This window comes from Benincasa hispida, chromosome 8 (genome assembly GCF_009727055.1).
Source record: "Benincasa hispida cultivar B227 chromosome 8, ASM972705v1, whole genome shotgun sequence".
In the NCBI taxonomy this organism is placed as follows: domain Eukaryota; kingdom Viridiplantae; phylum Streptophyta; class Magnoliopsida; order Cucurbitales; family Cucurbitaceae; genus Benincasa; species Benincasa hispida.
Window position 1 is genome coordinate 37,356,127 of NC_052356.1, and position 19,743 is coordinate 37,375,869.

At 36.5% G+C, this 19,743-nt stretch overlaps 3 protein-coding genes and 2 long non-coding RNA genes across 6 annotated transcripts; 2 read left to right on the top strand and 3 right to left on the bottom strand.

Moving 5' to 3' along the window:
• Window positions 1–280: 280 nt before the first annotated feature.
• Window positions 281–2,376, bottom strand: LOC120083793 (peptidyl-prolyl cis-trans isomerase CYP26-2, chloroplastic). The gene is made up of 2 exons (XM_039039669.1): window positions 1,207–2,376; window positions 281–593 (listed from the first exon to the last, which is right to left on the bottom strand). Exons 1-2 carry the CDS (start codon window positions 2,064–2,066, stop codon window positions 488–490), a joined length of 966 nt encoding a protein of 321 aa, XP_038895597.1. The 5' UTR covers window positions 2,067–2,376; the 3' UTR covers window positions 281–487.
• A 121-nt stretch (window positions 2,377–2,497) lies between these two features.
• LOC120083794 (single-stranded DNA-binding protein, mitochondrial-like) lies at window positions 2,498–4,956 on the bottom strand. 2 transcript variants are annotated; one of them, XM_039039671.1, is made up of 5 exons: window positions 4,575–4,956; window positions 4,255–4,481; window positions 3,760–3,860; window positions 3,219–3,332; window positions 2,498–2,677 (listed from the first exon to the last, which is right to left on the bottom strand). In XM_039039671.1, exons 1-4 carry the CDS (start codon window positions 4,860–4,862, stop codon window positions 3,250–3,252), a joined length of 699 nt encoding a protein of 232 aa, XP_038895599.1. In that variant the 5' UTR covers window positions 4,863–4,956; the 3' UTR covers window positions 2,498–2,677; window positions 3,219–3,249. The 2 variants fall into 2 exon arrangements, with proteins under 2 accessions (XP_038895599.1, XP_038895598.1); XM_039039670.1 differs by lacking the exon at window positions 2,498–2,677 and having other exon boundaries at window positions 3,049–3,332.
• An 846-nt stretch (window positions 4,957–5,802) lies between these two features.
• On the top strand, window positions 5,803–7,050 carry LOC120084251. Its single transcript, XR_005483617.1, has 3 exons — window positions 5,803–6,510; window positions 6,590–6,738; window positions 6,816–7,050. It is a non-coding gene; the product is annotated as an uncharacterized LOC120084251 (long non-coding RNA).
• A 239-nt stretch (window positions 7,051–7,289) lies between these two features.
• Window positions 7,290–9,024, top strand: LOC120083845. The gene is made up of 5 exons (XR_005483551.1): window positions 7,290–7,487; window positions 7,565–7,890; window positions 7,972–8,265; window positions 8,341–8,436; window positions 8,527–9,024. It is a non-coding gene; the product is annotated as an uncharacterized LOC120083845 (long non-coding RNA).
• A 1,005-nt stretch (window positions 9,025–10,029) lies between these two features.
• LOC120084035 lies at window positions 10,030–10,593 on the bottom strand. Its single transcript, XM_039039937.1, has one exon. It carries the CDS (start codon window positions 10,591–10,593, stop codon window positions 10,030–10,032), a length of 564 nt encoding a protein of 187 aa, XP_038895865.1.
• Window positions 10,594–19,743: the final 9,150 nt, after the last annotated feature.

Below are 19,743 nucleotides of genomic sequence, written 5' to 3' on the forward strand. Positions count from 1 at the left end.
CTTAAATTACAACCAACTTTTTATAATCATTTAAGGTGTATTTAGAATGCATTTTGAAATAATTTAAAAAATAAGTCTATTTTGAAAAAAGTTGGAGCATTTGGCAAACCCAATTTCCATGTTCCACAATTCTAACTTCATAGAGAGGAAACCAGAATATAACAATTCTTCATTAACCATATGCGTAGAATGAAATCACATGTTAAGTATGTGTTAGAAATTGTAATATACATCACAAACAAGGGGTCGAGGGATGCGGCAGGGAATTGAATCTATGAACTATAACAAGAAATACCATACAAGGTTATTATCCGATAAATTAAATTCAGAAGAATTTTTATATTAAAATATTGATATAGAATACCTCATTCATTTATAAGGATATAGTTACATTTAAACAATTCGACAAAACTGGGAGCATAATCATCTCATCTTAGTTAAAATAAGCATAATTCAATTGATGTAAAGATTGAAAAAAGAAGAAGTGTCATTGTTCTAGCAACCCACAGTTTGTGACGATCACTTTTGAATAAGGACGGTTGAATCCTCTTTCTGCAACAACAGCTCTTTTATCGCCTATTAGCTTTGCAACCCTGCTCATCAATCCAAACCTCATTGTCAATTCCTAATTCATTGACATACTCTAACTAAATCAATTATTAATAGGAAAATTAGATCAATCTTGATTCCAAACTTGTCAAGTTTAGAAAGATTGAGTGTTGGAATCTTAGCGCTAAACTCTAAAAGGACTCTAATCTTCTAATAAGTTTTCGTTTTAAATATCATTGAAAAAAGTTCAGCACTCAAAAGAATTATAAAACATAAGTATAAATATTTTGTTGAAATTATATGAGTTTTCGTAAAATTGTTCAATAGTTTGTGCAGTCCACTAATTTTTTTTTAGTTCTTTTTACTATATACTTAAAGAAAATGCATGAAGAATCAAGTATTACTCATAGTTAAATTTGTGCAGTTCCATTGAAAGTAGTGAGTTTAAGATGTTTACAATATTTTCTATTTAAATTAGTAGCCGAATTAACGAAAATTAAGTCGAGAGTAAAAATTGCAACATTTATTAAATTTTAGAGTTTGGACGAAAGTGAAAGTTTATGATTCAAATTGGTATAATCTAATTTGACGTTTGTTCCTAAATAACATGCTGTCATTAACCCATAATTTTATCTTAGAAAAAAACATAAACTTTACCTGAAGTAAGGAGAAGTAGTATTATCTTTCACAGTCTTCACTTGTGCAATCCTCTCCACAACTTCCATTCCTTCCAAAACTGTTCCAATCACCAGAGCTGAATCATCCAGCTCCGGCGAATCTTTAATGGATATCGTGAACTCCGTTCCGTTCGGGTCAGTACCGACCTGTTCCTGGTCAACCTCCAGCTTCCCTTTCCTAGCTACCAACTTCAACTTAGGAGGTGGTTTTAAAGGATCTCTCACAATGATTCCCACAGTTCCAGCCAAGTTCTTAGTCCCAGAACATTGCTCGTTCAGTCTCTCCCATTCATCCTTAAGAGTTTCAGATACTAATTCATTCCCATTCCTCTTTGCAAGCTCAAAATCCACACCATAAGATCTAACTCCACTGTGTTGGACATAATTTGAAGTGATCTTTACAAAATCTTTTCTTCTGTAAGAAATCCCAGCAGCTCCACTTACAAGATTACTAAATCTTGCAACTCCTGCAGGGGAATCATTGCCATAAAGGCCAATGATAATGCGACCGGCAGGCTCTCCATCAATGGAGATATCAAGAAATGCTCGCTTGGTGGGGCTCTTCCCTGTGCACAAAGGTCCGTCATCTTTGGTACTCCGTAATTCTTCTTCTTCAACCTCTGCTTTTGAGGACATGAAAAATGGGTCTTGAAGCTGAGAACCAAAGAGAAGAAGTAAGAGGGAATTGGTTCCCATGGTGAGATTCCGGCGAGAGATTGTGGAACATTGTTTGATGAGTGGAAATTTTGGGGAAATGGGGATGTTTTGCTTTTGAGTTTGAGAGGTTGAAGAAGGGTGTGGATAGTTTGGGGAATGAAGAAATTTGGGGCTTCGCAACATGTCCTGATTTGCAGTGTTGTTTTCTTGATTTGTTGATTTTCAATGGGAAATTCAAGTCTTTTGGGGAAGGAGATTTTGTGGATAAGTAATGTAGAAAATGATAACCACAGAAGATAGAATGCAGATTTTCTTGTGGTATATGAACATGTTTTATTATTTGCCTACCAATCGTCAGATTCGTAACAGAGTAATGTGGGCCAAACAATGTACACCGAACACAAAGCTAATCACTGTGTGGTTTCAACTTCAAGTTTGTATCCATTAATAATGATTTTGTTCTCCTGTTTTAAATTATAATTTTTTATTTTTTTTTGGTCTTAACTTCGGTTTAAGTGGAATTCTAAAAACAAAAACTTTCTTTTTAGTTTTTAAAATTTCACGGGATTTTTTTGAAAACGTTAGTAGAAGGTATATATCCAAAAAAAAAAAAAAAAAAAAACTCAAGAAGTATTATTTATAAATTTAATTTTCAGAATAAAAAATTCTCATCAAAGGCAAAGTTACTTTTTATAATCTAATCTAAAAGAGTTATGACACGCAACTTCGCTCGAGCAATCATCCTGGTCGCTATCCCATTGCTATATGTAGATTTATCACTTTTTTGTCCCTTTCTGCACCATTACAACGAAAGGCAACCTTGGCTTAAAACTCTGTTTTACTAGAAAATTCCACTTGAATTCATTATCGATTATTGAAAATACATGGCATCAATATACGAAAACCTATCATTCCCAATTAAGGCATATTTTATTTTATGTTATCAGTTATCACGTATTCATACTCATACATTATGTGGCTCCATTACTTATACATCTGCCTCTAGGTTTGAAAAATACTGATATTGTTTCACAGAAAGCCAGCATTCACTCTGTCTAACCGGAACTATGCCCATGACCACTGCAACTATACAGGCAAGCATAGAAAAAGCATCACAAAAGAACCAGTAAGTCGCAATAAGTTGCGATGAGAAAGCAAAATGAACTTGGGATTCCAATTCTCTCTCTCAATCAAATTCATTTGAATCATATAAATATCAAAGATATTTGTCACTTAACAAAGGGTGGGGGAAAAGGGAACTATCACAGAATGCCTTGTTACAACTAATTTGAAGTGAAATCACAGCATTTATAGAGATAAGTGGGTGATTCAGACCTTCAGATGACAAAACTGCAAACATCATCTCTTAGTAATAGCCAACACCTTTGAATTCTGATGGAGTGGACTGCTGACCATTAACTTCTCCCTTCCCCAAAAATACAAGGCGGCCTACATGATAACCAAACTTTATCAATGGAGATCATATGTGATCTTAGGGGCATTTAATTTCAACATGCATGAATGCCAAGTCGCACAAAAGCAATCAAATTCATTATAATCCCTCGGGTTTACAGAGGAACAGGCCATGAAAAGCCACGAAACAAGAAAAGGGAAATGGAAAAATCAGGAACCCAATATTAGTATTTGACCACCAGTCAAAACACAAGAAAATTAAATCTGTTTGTTTTAGTTAAAATACATATCACGTCCAAGAAAGGACATTTACATCGTAATGAGGCTGTACCTTCATCACAGTTGAAAACAAAATTTACCGAATATTTTTTATTAAACATGACACTGATGGTATGTAGTTTAAGTAGCAAGAATACATGAGGACCTATATGTTCATAAAACAGGGTGAGTGAAAAAAGTGTACCATTGCGACGAATTGCAACTTCTCTAATACTTCGAACGAGACCAGTGGTTGGATCAGTGAAGATTTTGGTCTCCAAATTCCCCTCCAAATACAAAATTGAACTGAAAAAGATAAATTTACACAGTAGATATGAAGCTGCAACAAAGAAATGAGGAAACTAAGACTAGTGAAATATCTTTTGTGAGCAACAGGATAACATGAACCCCTTTGTCGCTCCGATTCGTCCCTCAAACAAAAAAAAAAAAAAAAAAAAAAAAAAAAAAAAAAAAAAAAAAAAAAACAGGATAACATGAACCAGAAAACAAGATAACTACAAAGTCAATAACAGGGACAGTTTGGAATCGAATTTTAACTAAATGGAGCTTCGCACCACTTTATAATGTAACATAAGCTCGCAATTAAGAAACTCACGGCAATTGATGGCAGACTACAAACAAATTTCTATGGTATTATCTCCGTGCACCTCAGGTAAATGATCAAGACCGAAATGCTTACCCAGGCACAACATGCTTCATGACAATATTGCCCAGTCTCTGAGGATAAACCGAAACCCGATGCCATTGAACTGCGCACCGATTTGCATACTCTCTGGGTTCCTCGTTAGCCAAGGGTCTCCGATTATTACGAATACCGCCCGTTCCAACTGATAACAGCGTCACTGTTATCCCACTCTTCAGCCGCTTCTGCAGTGGACTTTGCCCCACCTGACCCACCAATATAGCCTTCACGCAAACAAGAAATGTCATTAAGATGAAAATGTAAGTAACCAAACATCGAGAACAAAAAGTCCCAAAACCCTCGTACTTCCAACCTACCTTATAAACACCAGCATCGAGGCCATTTTCCAGAGGTCGATTGTAGATCGTTCTCGACTGGGTAGATGATTGAGACGAGGAAGGTGAGAGAGAAGGTGGATTAGTTACTGAATGTGAGTCCGAGTCCAAGTCCGATTCAATACTGGACTCAGTGATGTCTGATACCGAGCGGAAGGAAAGGTTATTAGTGCAAGAGGTTACGGGGAGGATGTTATGGTGATGAGAAGCTTTTGAATTCGACAGGAGAGAGCGGCAAAGCCTTCTTGACAGTGCAGCCATGGAGGTCATCGTCTTGTGATTGACAATATACAGAGAGATTCAGAAATTCAGTGAATGGCTTAAACCCTAGAAAGCATGACCCGATTCCGAATTTGGACAGTGTTTCGGGGTTGGGTTTCGGTGGGAAATTTGTACGCATGATCAAAAAAATTAGGTCCAAAATGTCAAATGACTCATTTTTTAAAAATAATGTCAATTGATCCTCTACTGATATTTCGCCATACCAAATTACGTAAAATGCCCTTACTTCTTCGTTTTCTTACATTTTTACTGAGAACCCACCTTCTAAACTATTCTTCATTCAAATTTTCCAAGGCTAACGAATTCGTATCGCTCATAAACGAAAAAACTATTTTCGGCTTGCAAACGATTCTACTGTCGCCGGTAAATCGAATCTGATCGGTAAATCTTTCTATATGTGCCTGAAAATGTCTTACACTGATTGGTAATGGGGCTTTGTGGGTCGTTCTGGGTTTAGAAATACACTCATATGGTTTTTTTTGTTTGTTTTTTTGGCGATGTGTTCTGTGATTGAAGACGAGTAAAAAGAGTTTGTGAGCGAGATAAGTAAGAGTGAAATCGATAGAGCGACACCGGAGAGAGTGAATGTGAGCGAGATAAATGAACCTATGGTTTTTTTGTTTGTTTTTCTGGTTTTCGATGTGTTATGTGGTTGAAGACGAGTAAAAAGAGAGAATGTGAGGGAGATAAGTGAGAGCGACACCAGAGAGAGCAATACCAGAGAGAGCGATATCGAAGAGAGCGACATCGGAGAAAGCGATACTGGAGAGAGCGATACTTGAGAGAGCGATACTAGAGAGAGCGACACCAGCGAGAGTGATGCCAGCGAGAGCGAATCCAGCGAGATTTAAACAGAATGTTGTTTTACATTTTTTTTTTCTGAAGGAGTTTACTGATTGATTTTTTATTTCATGCAGGAGTGATTTAAGATGGCTACACATTTCAGAATAGCCAAAGCCGACCGATTTTCCGGTCAAGTAACCAGCTTGGCCCACATTGCTAATGCAAACAAGATTGTTAAAGAGAAGCTCACGCCAACGCAGTTGGACATGTTCAAGAGAACAGTTTTTGGGCCATTTGTAGATGTTGACATGGTGTTTAACAGCCCAATTGTCCATCACATGTTGCTTAGAGAAGTGAAGACTCAATGTCATTCTCTGTTTGTGGGAAGATTGTCACTTTTTCGAAGGATGACTTTTTGGTGATGATTGGTTTGTGGCAATCCCCAACACGAGTTGATCTGAACCAACAGTCCTCATATGAACTTGCTATCAAGTATTTTGGTAATTGAGTGACGAAGGACAGTTTACACCTCCGTCAACTTGAAGAGAAATACAAGGACTTAGAGTTTGAAAATGATGATGATGCTGTGAAGATCAACCTAGTTTACTATACTGAGGTCACAGTGATGGGGAAAAACAAACAGAAAAATGCAATCGACCTCAAACATTTCAAGGACGTTCAAAACTTGGAGTACTACAATAGTCTTGATTGGGATACCATTATTTGGGAGAGGACATTGGATGCTCTAAAGACCGCGTTGAATGATAAGAGCAGTTTGTACAAGACGAGGGTCAAAGCAAATAAAAACTACATTGTGAAGTACTCTTTATGTGGATTTCCACAAGCGTTCCAGGTAAATTTGATTAGCATAATAATCGTGTTGTTTGATCTAATATTACTATTGTTCTTAATATATTTTAATTTTTATTTAGGTATGGATGTACAAGATCCTAACTTCATCGATAGTTAGGAACATTATGGAGCGAAAGAGTAAGGTGGCTTTGCCCCGCATATTATGATGGTCATGCTCCCACTCAGTGTCCTTCAAGTACTCGAGAGAGAGATATTCGAGTCTAACAATGTACGTTTACTCTATGCATAATATGTTTATCTGGTTGTTAAATTGACACTAACCAGTTTACTGGGTTGTTAATGCAGATAAAGGTTAAAAAGGGCACTGTCATGTCAGATGCTGAAAGGGAGTTTCGGGATACCCCAGTGGAACGACAACCTATATTTGAGCTAGGTGCGGATGATCATAGTTCTGAAAGTGGCAATAGGTCGACGAGTGAGGGGGGTAGTCCTGAAAGTGAAAGTGACGATGATGATCATCGTGGAGATGACAATGATGAGGTTGTCAGGGTGGAGGGAGGGGAAAAACCCGAGCATTCTGAGCACGAGGATGTTGAATATGGAAGGGTGGAAGGAGGGACATACACACCTAGTGATGATATGCTGTCTCTTATACACATCTAGATGTGTATAAGAGACAGGTGCTGCATGCCGCAGGGAGGGAGCCAATCCCGACGAGTCTATTTATTCGTACCTGCGGACCATTGACAACTCACTATCGAGGCTGTCTCTTATACACATCTAGATGTGTATAAGAGACAGGATGAGGAGTGTCCTGAGTGTGCTGCCCGCCGCAGGGAGGGAGCCAATGCCGACGAGTCTATTTATTCGTACCTACGGTCCATTGACAACTCACTATCGAGGTTGGATGGCTGTATATCGGGTTTAGATAGTTGTGTATCCAGTATGGAGGAAAACATGACTGACATGAAAGGGCAATTGTCGGCCATCCTGTCATTGTTGCAGTCTATGTGCAAGGTTTGCATCATTTTATGTCTTTATATGTTTAGTTTTTACGTGTTTGTGAACTCACCATTTTACTTTACTAATTGAAGGGTTCCACGGTGAATGAGGAGATGACCAGGTCACTCATCTCATCTCGGGATCCCGATACGACTACGACTGCCTCTGACACTCCCATCCTCATCCCCCCTTTACAGCCCGATACCACCACTTCACCTACTCCTACCCCCCTGTACAGCCCGATACCACCACTGCCATGACATCACCAATTGACGTCAAACCTATACAGGCCGACGTCTCACAAACAAAGTCCGACATGTCTACCTTACTCACCATGCCACATACAGAGGCTGACATGTCTGGCATCCCAGAGGCCGATGCTTCTGGGATTGTTACGACCACAGAAGAAGTTCCACTGGTGAGTAATTTATTGATCAGTAATCTTTGTTTATATTTTTATATTTCTTGATGAGTAACCTTTTGTTATCTGTTTATGTAGAAATCTCGAAGAATTAGTCATAAGAGAAAACTGGTTGGTAAATATACACCCCCAGCCCAAATAAAGAAGAAAAGTGTGGTTGAACATCCTTTCCCAGGTGTAGCTACGTCAATATCCAGATCGATCGTCACATATAACGTAGCACACGATGTTCCACACAATATCCTGATAGAAATGATGGGATGGATCTCGAACGACAATACAGACAACGAGGTTTGAGAGAACTCCTTTAAACCACTCGCGAAGCAATTCTTTAAGGAATTGATTACCCCGAATTCGTTGGTCGAGTGCGATGTAAGTATCCTAGTCTTTACGTCTTTACATGTTGGCTATCTTGTACTTTTATTAACATATTAATTTTTCATGCAGACCATAAATACTTTATTTTATTTTATGAAAGATAAATTTTATACCCGACCCGACATATGCATGCACAAGTTCACCATTTTGCCAATTGGTGTAACGGTAATTTTTGATATTTTGTTTCTTAACTTCTCATTTCATTAAGTTTCCTGATCTTTACTTCTTTACTTAACTTCTCATTTTATTTAACAGAGTCACCTTAATGCTCATGGCGGGGTATTTAAATGAATAAAGAATAAGTCACTTCTGGAGGCTGCCCTATTATAGGAAGATAAAGACACGTATAAGGACTACGTCACTGGTAAATTCGATGTCAAATGGGCAGATGTGGATTTTGTTTATACGGCGATGAATATCAGTGACCACTGGATGGTCCTTGCAATGGACATTAACAGAGGCCACATTCGTGTTCGATTCACTTCTGTCATACACACCAATGACAAAGCTGGTGAATTGGCTGGAGCCATTGATGGTCCCTACTTCACTAATGTGATGTGGATCGATCGAAGCCGGACCTGTCCACAGCCCCTTGGAAAATCTCGTGACCTATGGACATCGACAAACAACACGGGTCGCTTGATTGTGGCATCTTCGCAATCAAACTATTGGAACACCTGGTGACTGGTGCTGATCCATCCTAATCACTCAGGAGAAGATAAATGAATATAGGATGCAATTAGCGTGTCAACTATGAGCAAACACTCCATAATTTTTATATGTATAGAACATGTATTTTTTATTGTATTTTTTATGTATGTAAAAACATTCATTTATTTTTTATGTATGTAAAAATATTCATTGTATAATTGAACATATATTTTTTATGAAAGTTCAAAGTTCAAAGTTAAATATCAGAATTTTATCAGAACATGCATTTTTTTTATGTATAATGGAGCTACTGCTCTTTTCATTGTATAATTGAACATGTATTTTTTATGTAAGTTCAAAGTTCAAAGTTCAATATCATAATTTTATCAGAACATGCATAATTGAGCTTAGAACATTATATGGTTCAAGGTTCAAAGTTCAAAGATTGACAAAGCGAGATGTTGAGAGAGAGCGAGATTATGCATGAAGATTGAACGAGATTATCCATTTTTGTTGCAAGTATGAAGATTGAGAGAGTATGAAGTTATTGTTTTTTGTTACAAGTATGAAGATTGAGAGAGTATGAAGTTATTCATTTTTGTTACAAGTATGAAGACTGAGAGAGGTAATGAAGATGAGAGAGTATGAAGATTGAGAGAGTATGAAATTGGGCTATTATATAAATACTCCAGCTTGTTATTGTTTTTTGTTTACAAGATGAAAGTATGAAGTATGAAGTGTTACAAGTATGAAGTATGAAAAAGTATGAAGTATGTTACAAGTATGAAAAAGTATGACGCATGTTACAAGTATACAAAAGTATGAAGTATGTTACAAGTATGACGTATGAAAAAATGATCAATGGTATTTATAACTAAATTGGATGAGGGGCGTTTGTGTCTCGGTCTCTGGAATTTTTGGCACGTCGTACGGTTGTAAGCGGTCCAATACAATTTTGGTCGTTATGTCCATATTTTCCACACCGACCACATTTCATTTGTCTGCGAAATTCTCCTCTAGATGGTATTCTTCTCACAATCCGTCGCCCAGCTTTGGCACAAACTTCGGAGGAAGGATAATCTTTTCTACGTATCCAGAAGGTCTTTTTCATTCAGATATGTGGCCAAGTGGATTTATAGGCTCCGCATACGCAGTCATTAGAGAGTCCACTATATAAAATCGATTGCAAAGTCTGTGGATGGGTATATTTCTTTCCTTGGCAACAACAATTGCATGGGAACACGGGATACCAAGTGAGTCGAATTCCTTACAAGTGCATTCCTTCGTGTGAAGATTGACAATATCGTCCAATCGATTATCTCGCACGTGTACTTGATAACAATCAATAGGCTCCACCTGATATCGTCTGCCCTTATCGGCTTCACTTGCCAATCGGGTTTCACAGTAGTCAGAGTGCAATATCGTACGAGATGCCCAGTAATTCCTCCGTTCGTAGAACCACGATTGGAGCATTCCTCTAACATGTTCAATAAAGCATACTATGGGCATTAGTCGATACTCTTTAGTTAAGGAATTGAAACACTCTACACTGTTGGATGTCATGTTATCATATCTTCGTTCTATTTGATAAACCCGTGCCCACCTTTGAAGACTGATGTCTTCCAAATATTTCGTGACAGCACCGTCTCTAAAACTGGGAGTTCGTCTCATTTTGTCTGGAACTCTGTCATGCGAAATGCCCTTGCTGCATCTCTAAATATCCTGACAACTGTGCTATCCTTAAAGTTTGTAACCAGATCCTGTTTTATATGCCATGTGCACAATCCATGAAATGTTTTGGGAAAAAATGCACGAATAGTATTGTTGATAGATACCATTCGATCAGACACAAACACCAGATTATCGGGTTCTTCGATACTACATTTCAAGTTTGACATAAACCATTTCCATGATCGATCAGTTTCATTGTCCACTATTGCATATGTTAGTGGGTATAATTGATTGTTCTCGTCCATAGAAACCGCAACCAACATGGTGCCTTTGTATTTTTCTTTCAAATGCGATCCATCAACAATAATACAAGGCTGATAGCTTGCAAAACCTCTAATATAAGGCCCTAATGCCATAAACATATACTTGAAATGCACCTCATCTTCAAGTTCGATATCAAAGACTGTACCCAGATTCTCTATTTTTAGCGCTTCTCCATAAACATGTAGTATGGAGTATGAGTATTCTGGAGTACCTTTAGTGAGATCATACGCGGCTTCCCTTGCATGCCACGCTTTATCATAACTTATGTTCACGCCATAATCTCTCCTCATATCCTCAACGATATGACAAGGTTTATAAATACGTCCTATACCCGTGAACTTATCTTTGATGAGTTGACCAACAACCGTAATAGTTTCTTGTCTATGGTCGTGATTCAAAATTCCTATGGAACATATGTGCGAACTGCAGTACTTTGTAATCTTGAATATATCAGACCCCTCCATTTTGACTACATGAAGGCTCCACAAACATGTCTCCCCAATGCATTTGACAGTGAACAGAGATTTGGTTGATTTCCTGATCTTAAATTCAAAATTTATGTTGATGGACAAAATAGATAATCTCATTTTCAAGTTCTTTTTGCTAAAAAATAGTTGACTAACTTCAACGTCCTCTGTCCCAGATGAAGAGGTTCTAGGCATAATCAACTCTGTTCTATGACTTGAAGACACAGATGGTGGAACCACTGAAGCTGCTGTAGAACAATGCACATCTCCATGATCATGATCCATTTCATTCAATCCTGCTGGTTGCTCATTCACATCTACATCCACTGAAGAACCACAATCCCTATAATCGAATGTTGATGGTACAATGTTGGTAAACAATGGAATATCAGTGTTGGTAGACAATAGAATATCATCATCTTCTTGACGAAATTGGTATAATTCCTCGTATCATTTGTCCACAACCGTATCATCAGAACTCACATTTCCAAACCCCATTCCAACCTCTTCGTCCTGTTTAGATTTCAACGTTATAGTTATCTGAAGTCTATTAAGCTCTTCTCGCAAAAGAAGAATGAACATCATCATCATCCATTATGCATTGTGGAGGGGCTTCAAATTCAAGATTATATTTAACTTTTAGGATAAGATTAAACTCTGAAGAACTGACTTTTGTAGCCCTGTAAATGCGAGATTTAAGTTCTTCATAATTCACTGTAGGGGGCACAACGATTTTCAACTGTCCCCCAATATACGAACTTTCATTTTCATCTTAATCACCTCCAAATCGAATAAATAGACACTTTTTTGTCATCATACAAAGCAAGAGAACATTTGTCATTAAGTTGTACAAGCAATTGAAGTGTACTCTCGCTCTCTCTCAAAATCTTGCTCTCGCTCTCGCTCTTAAAATCTTGTTCTCTCTCAAAATCTCGCTCTCTCTCGTAATCTCGCTCTCTCTCTCATAATCTCGCTCTTTCTCTTACTCTTCCTCTTTCTTACTCTCTCCCAATACAAAATTTTGTAATGCTACCTTTCCAGAAATAACACATAAAAAATAATTAAATAGACTCAAATAATTCACCTTTCTGAAAAAGTTGTTCCTTTCTGAGAAAGCCTCGTCTTGGAAATCCCGGTTCGAAAAATCTCTGTTCAACAAAATGCCGTCGAAAACCAGAGAAGTAATTACCTTTGAAATGGAGTTTAAGTTTAAAGAAATCACCATTGTATTGTGTTTAGGTATTATTGATTTGATTTGAGGCTTCCATCCTGACATTTTGTCAAATCAACAGTACACTAACGAGCAATCACATCAAACCAAGGAATTTCAAGCAAGAGCGAGAGCGAGAGCATTTAATTAAATGAGAGCGAGATTTACCTCGTGAGGCCGGTGTAAGGGCAATTTACATAATTTGGTATGGTAATGATGTCAGTAGAGGGTCAATTGACATTATTTTTTTAAAAATGGGTCATTTGAAATTTTGGGCCCAATTTTTGGGTCATCCGTACAAATTTCTTGGTTTCGATCGGACCATGTGTTCTATTTTGGAAAATTGATAAAAATGACCTATTTGGAGTATGATTTTGTATTTTTTACCTAATTTTGAAACACAAGTTTTTTTTTTTACCCCTTTGATGATGAAAGTGATGTAAGCATGGAAAATATTGGTTGTACAATTACTCTTATGCCCCTTAGTAAATTCTCACCTTCCATTTCAACCACCAACCTACCAAATTAATTCCTAAAAAATTCTCCACCTCAAATAAACTCTAAATTTATTCACAAAAAAATATTTTATCCAAAAATATTTGACAAAAAACTTTTCACATTCCAATACTAAAAATTCCTCCACCAAATTTAATTTGTTTACAACCCCACAAAAAGTTCTTTTCACCAAATTATTTCCATAATGATATTTTATAGAAAAAAACATGAAAAAATTGTTAGACGATCATATAGCAATGTGAAAAAAAGTTAGACGAATATTCACTGAAGCTTCCCATGTGAAGAAATAGTTAAGCAATCGTTTAGTTTTGGACGTTACACGATGTGAAGAAAAGTTAGACGATTGTTTAGCTTTGTCATAGGAACTAAATGATCGTGTACCTGCGAGAGCTTTAGCGTAGGAGTAGGTGGTGCCCGGTCGAGTATTGAACCAGGTAGGGGGAGGGCAGCAGGTAGAGAGCTGTCTCTTATACACATCTAGATGTGTATAAGAGACAGGGTAGAGAGGGGGCGTGATACATTGCTTTAGCGTAGGAGGAACTAAACGATACGTTGGATTTGCTAAACGATGGCACTACACGATCGTATAGCTACAACGGGCGCTAAGCGATGCAATGAAGTGCTGCGCGATAGAACTGAGTGATCGTTTAGATGTAGAACTAAGCGATTGTGGCGTAGGCATTGTATTTTCTAAACAATAGAACTACACGACCGTTTAGCTACGACGTGCGCTAAGCGATGAAGTGCTATGCGATAGTGCTAAGTGATCGTTTAGATGTAGAGCTAAGCGATCATGGCGTAGGAACTAAACGATACGTTGGATTTTCTAAACGATGGCACTACACGATCGTTTAGCTATGACGTGCGCTAAGAATGCGATGAAGTGCTACGCGATAAAACTGAGCGATCGTTTAGATGTAGAGCTAAGCGATCGTGGCGTAAGAACTAAACGATACGTTGGATTTTCTAAACAATAGCCGTGTAGGAGGAGGGGAATCGGGTAGAGGGGGGCGAGCCATGTAGGGGATGCTTCTGGAATTTGGCCCGACCCAGCTCGACCGGGTATTGGATCGGGTAGGGGTATTCTGTTTTTTCACCCGGCCCTGTACCTGGTCGGGTATGGAACATGCCATTTATTTATTTATTTATATTTATATATAATTTTTTTTAAGTATGCATTGATGATCATGATATATTGTCTTCTAATTTATCTATTTCATGAAAAATGTAGGTTATAATGGAACTAGATATGAAGGTACATCTTAATGACCATTGTCCTGCGGCCCTTTCATGTTGTTCCCACATAGGAAAGACTATCCCTAAAATTAAGAAAAACTATCTCCGGCACAATTAGCCATGTTTAGACAAACATGTTTTGGTCATTTCCTTGACACAAACATCATATTCAATGGACCACTAATTCATTATATTTTTCTTCGGGAGGTAAAGGAACCTAGGAGAGATGTTATTAGCATTAATCTTATGGGGAATAAAGTATCCTTCAGCCAAGTAGAGTTTAACCTTATCACAGGACTAAAACATCAAACTAGAAATGTGAGGGGAGAAAATTCTTTTGTTAAACTTAGAGCCAAGTATCTGAATGATAATGAGGGCATAAAGGCATACGAGTTGGACTCTATTTTTCCAAGTCTTGAGTTTGAAAATGATTTTGATGCAGTGAAAATTGCATTGTTTATTTTATTCAGTTTGCTATGATGGGTAGAGAGAGGAAAAAGCAAATGGATTTTGAAAATTTAGCCATCATAGACGATTGGAATAGATTTTATAATGAGGATTGGAGCAAGAAAATTTTGCCAATACAATTAAATGATTAAAAAAAAATACATACAATTAACAAAGCAACCATAACTCAAACTCCAAAAATCAACCTCCAAAAATTTATAAATAAATATTAAATGTAGGGCATTGTCAATTTTTCTAATAATTAGTGTACTATTGAGAATATATATAAAAATGAAATACATACCTTCTTATGACAGAGTGTACAAAATTACAGCTTCGTGAGATACAAGTTTTGGACATTTTAATGAAGAGAACTTCTTAGTGGAGAATTTGATGAAGAGAACTTTTTGTGGGATTGTGAAGAAAAAATTGGTGGAGAATTTTTTAATTTTTGGTGAGAAAAGTTTTTGGTTAATGGTTTCTGGACAAATTAATTTTAGGTGGAATATGAATTAATTTGGTAGGTTGGTGGTTGAAATTGAAAGTGGGCATTTAATAAGGGGCATAAACCGCTCCAAAAACCCTTTGAGGCTGAATTAGATTGCACCTTGAGAAAATCGGTCACTTAGCTCCATCGTTTAAAAAATCCAACGTATCGTTTAATTCCCACGCCACGATTGCTTAGCTCTACATCTAAACGATTGCATCGCTTAACGTGCGTCGTAGCTAAACGATCGTGTAGTGCTATCTTTTTGAAAATCCAACGTATCTTTTAGTTCCCATGCCACGATCGCTTAGCTCTACATCTAAACAATCGCATCGCTTAGCGCACATCGTAGCTAAATGATTGTGTAGTGCTATCGTTTAGAAAATTCAACGTATCGTTTAGTTCCCATGTCACGATCGCTTAGCTCTACATCTAAACAATCTCATCGCTCGGCTCGCGTCGTACCTAAATGATCGTGCAGTGCCATCATTTAGAAAATCCAACGTATCGTTTAGTTCCTACGCCACGATCGCTTAGCTCTAATCTAAACGATCGCCTAGTTCTATCGCGTAGCACTTCATCGCATTGCTTAGTGCGCATCGTAGCTAAATGATTGTGTAGTGCCATCATTTAGAAAATCCAACGTATCGTTTAGTTCCTACGCCACGATCGCTTAACTCTACATCTAAACGATCACTCAGTTCTATCGCGTAGCACTTCATCACATCGCTTAGTGCGCGTCGTAGATAAACGATCGTGTAGTGCCATCGTTTAGAAAATCCAACATATCATTTAGTTCCCACACCACGATCGCTTAGCTCTACATCTAAACGATCACTCAGCGCTATTGCGTAGCACTTCATCACATCGGTTAGTGCGTGTCGTAGCTAAACGATCGTATAGTGTTATACCCCTCGTCCTTTCCTCTCTTTCCCGCCCATACCTGATCAAAATACACATACGGCCCGACTGGTCTACCACTGGGCATAATCTCTCTTCCCCAAATCTATCCCCAAGCAACCTCAAACTTGCCCGTCTAGTCACATACCCGGTCACAATGGTATGAAGCCCAGCTGGGTAAGACCGATTTCTGGAGACGCATTTTAGGCTCAAACTTATTCAGAAAATGCCGAACATGATATTTTTAGGGAAAAAAAAACATTCAACATAGATCTAACATAGATTTCAAATATTCACACAAGAACACCTAACATAAACTAGCACATTGAGTGAAAAAAAATGAAAATCCATACCTTAGTTGAAAAATCCCAATGATCTTTAATGAAAAGGAGAACGACAAGGAAATGTAGAATTGGAAGAATGAAATGGATTGAGATTGAGGACTTTTGAAATGGAGAATAGTGAAAATGGAAAAGAAAAGTGAGGGTTTGGAGGGTTTGAGTGAGTTTTGAAATGTGAAGGGTATTAGGGTAATTTTCATTCATCTTCAAAATTGTGGGGTCAAAAAAACATACTTTTTAAAAATGGTCCAAAAATCAAAATAAAAACTTGGAAAATGTCATTTTTGTCAATTACCCTTCTATTTTCAATGTATTTTTATTTTCGATACTTTTTAAAAAAGGTCCAAAAATCAAAATATATATTTATAGAGATTGAGAAGATGGAACCTTTAACATATAAGTGCATGTAAATCACTATTGAGCTAAGTTCCCTTTGATGTATTAGATATCTTATTTGTTGATCACTCATGCTTGAATTTGATTGATATTATTGGCTAAATGATGATTAGATTAGACACTAATCAAAATATAACTTGTAATTAGTTCCCTAATCAAGCATCCAACCATAAACTTAAGGTAGTCAAGTGTGTTTTGTTCATTAAGTTATGTATATTCAAATTTAACTTAAATATAAATATGTTAACAAAAGGTTAAATTATAAAATTAGTGTTTGAACTTTGAGGTTTGCAACCAATAGATTCATGCGTTGAGTTCTAAGAAGTGTTTAATAAGCCTTTTGAAATTTCAATTTTGAATATATCTATTAAACTTTTGAACTTTAAAATTGTTTAAGATATCTTAAACTTTCTATTTTTTTTTTATCAAAGTGTTATAAACATACTCTATACCTTTTTAATTAATGAATCTAATACCATAAAATCGAATCTGTCCAATAAGAATTTTCACTTTTAGTTTTGTATCGAATATGTTGGGAATGCGACCAAAGTCCCATATTAACTAGATAAAAGGACAACTATGTTTATTGGTACGAGACATTTTGGGATCAAACCAAAAGCAAAGTTACGAGGGTTTATGTCCAAAGTGGACAATATCATACCAAGGAGATCTCTGGATGATCATTGTGTCTAACAAGTGGTATCATAATCATGCCTCTAACTTAGCCAGGTAGAATCCTCGTGTGCCGAATAATGATAAAGTATAGTGAAGCCTCAAAAGTAGTCATGGGGTGATCCATGGTTGAACTCTTTTGAATAGGTGGTGTGTTAGGGTACTTCAAATCTCTTGGGTCCTGTAGTTTGTAATTGTTAAGTACAAATAATTTATTTATTTAATAAAATCTGAGGTATTTTATTTGACATTTAGTAGCATTAACCCACAAAACCAATAAACGAACATCCAAGGTTATTTTCTGTAGCTTAAACATATATGTAGAGACATACAGGTGGATCATGTTTAAGTGATAACCTAGATGGTCTGTAGTAGATGGATAAGGTTGGGTACCTTATCCTAGTGATACTACAAATACGACATACTTTGTAGATTTTACAATTGTTATAAAGTTCTATAAATGATCTGATCCTAATTATTCATGTAGAGAAATGTGAGTAGGAGTGTTTTATATAAAAAGATTTGTATAAGACCGGACCACAAAATGAATAGTCTCATTATATAACACCGTTAATAATAGAGACTTACATTTCACTAGGATGACTATAGATGACATGACCTGAATCTTGAGTGAGTTGTGAACTCCTTTCTATGAAGGTGGTCCTTTGATTTGCATGGGTCGGAGTGACTAGATCATTGACTCAATATGCATACCATTTTAGGGATTCGTCTGATTGGGAAGCTGGGAACATAGCTACACAAGATAGAATTCACTTCTTCCCTAATGTTGGGGTAAGTAGATAAATTACTCTCTTAAGAACTGATTCCAAGGCTTAAATAATGTGGCGCCACAACCTCTCTTGGCCTGAGAGAAGTTTGGTCATAGTTGGACTATGACTTATTGTTCATTAGAGGGTTAGTGGTACTTAAGGAGTTATATGTAACTATAAGGACAAAACGGTAATTTTGGCCTAACTGTACTTACGGGTAATTTGTAAATGGTTATTACACTAATGACTAGTTATATCCAATGGACACAGAAAAATATATATAGTACTAAAAGTGTAGTTGTCGGTCTTTAGTGGAGTGACTGACAGTTAATGGAAGTTGATCAATTTAATTAAAGGGGTTTAATTAATTGATCAAGTATCATTGGAGCTTCAATCTATGGGTTCATAAGGTCCCCTTGGTAGTTCAACTGGGATAATTGAGAATCAAATTAATTTTGGGTTAACTTGAATTGTTGAAACTAATTGAGAGAATTAATTATATATGATATAATTTATTTAAATTTAATTATATATATGATATAATTAATATAATGTATTTGATACATTATAATATAAAGTTTATTTGAGAGGAAATAATTATTTGAATATGATTTAAATATTAATTATATGAATTTGATTCATATAATTAACTTTTTTTATATAAATTTAGTTTATATTAAATAATTTATTATTGAGAGATAATAAACCATATACTATTTTATATGTGATATTATAATAATCTATAGGTTATATATGTTATATTTTGATATAACATAAGATTAGTTATGTATATATTAATTATACATACATACATACATACATACATACATACATACATACATATATATATATAATTCATATATTTTTATTAAAATAGGGAGGGAGGTATGTAACTCCTTCCACAAATCTCTCTTATAAAAAACGTGTGAGTGGGTTGGTTTTAGGGAGTGATCTTCTTCTTCCCCAAAAATCACAGAAGGCTTTGGCTTCTTCCATGAATTTTCTCTATAGACAAAATACTCTCTCTCTCTTCCCAAATATTAACACAGAGTCCACAAAACTCTTGTGGATTCTTAACCAAAGGAGAATACCAACATTTCGTTACGGTGGTGGCCATTTTGGTGGAGTTGTTGTTTTCTGTGATAAATTACCATTGAAGAGTTCGTGACCGGATAGAGAGGAATTTTGTAAAGATCTCTAGACTTCAAGGGTTAGTGTAATCCAAACCTAATTCATTTTCTTTACTGTTTTAAAAACATGCTATAAAATTATTTTTTTCCCTTTAGAATGTATAAACTAGGGGTCTGTAATTTTAATTCTCTGTGAGATTTGAAATCGGGACACGATCCCCACTTCCGCATTGGACCTCAAAGTCCTTCAATTG

Excerpts from the sequence above, each read along its gene's own strand:
- LOC120083793 (XM_039039669.1), bottom strand. The coding sequence starts at position 2,066 with ATGTTGCGAAGCCCCAAATTTCTTCATTCCCCAAACTATCCACACCCT. Across the intron at positions 594-1,206 it reads ACTACTTCTCCTTACTTCAG|GGTTGCAAAGCTAATAGGCG; the intron begins GTAAAGTTTATG and ends ATTGATGAGCAG.
- LOC120083794 (XM_039039671.1), bottom strand. The coding sequence starts at position 4,862 with ATGACCTCCATGGCTGCACTGTCAAGAAGGCTTTGCCGCTCTCTCCTG. Across the intron at positions 4,482-4,574 it reads TCGATGCTGGTGTTTATAAG|GCTATATTGGTGGGTCAGGT; the intron begins GTAGGTTGGAAG and ends GTTTGCGTGAAG. Across the intron at positions 3,861-4,254 it reads ATGAAGCATGTTGTGCCTGG|TTCAATTTTGTATTTGGAGG; the intron begins GTAAGCATTTCG and ends TATCTTTTTCAG.
- LOC120084035 (XM_039039937.1), bottom strand. The coding sequence starts at position 10,593 with ATGAGACGAACTCCCAGTTTTAGAGACGGTGCTGTCACGAAATATTTG.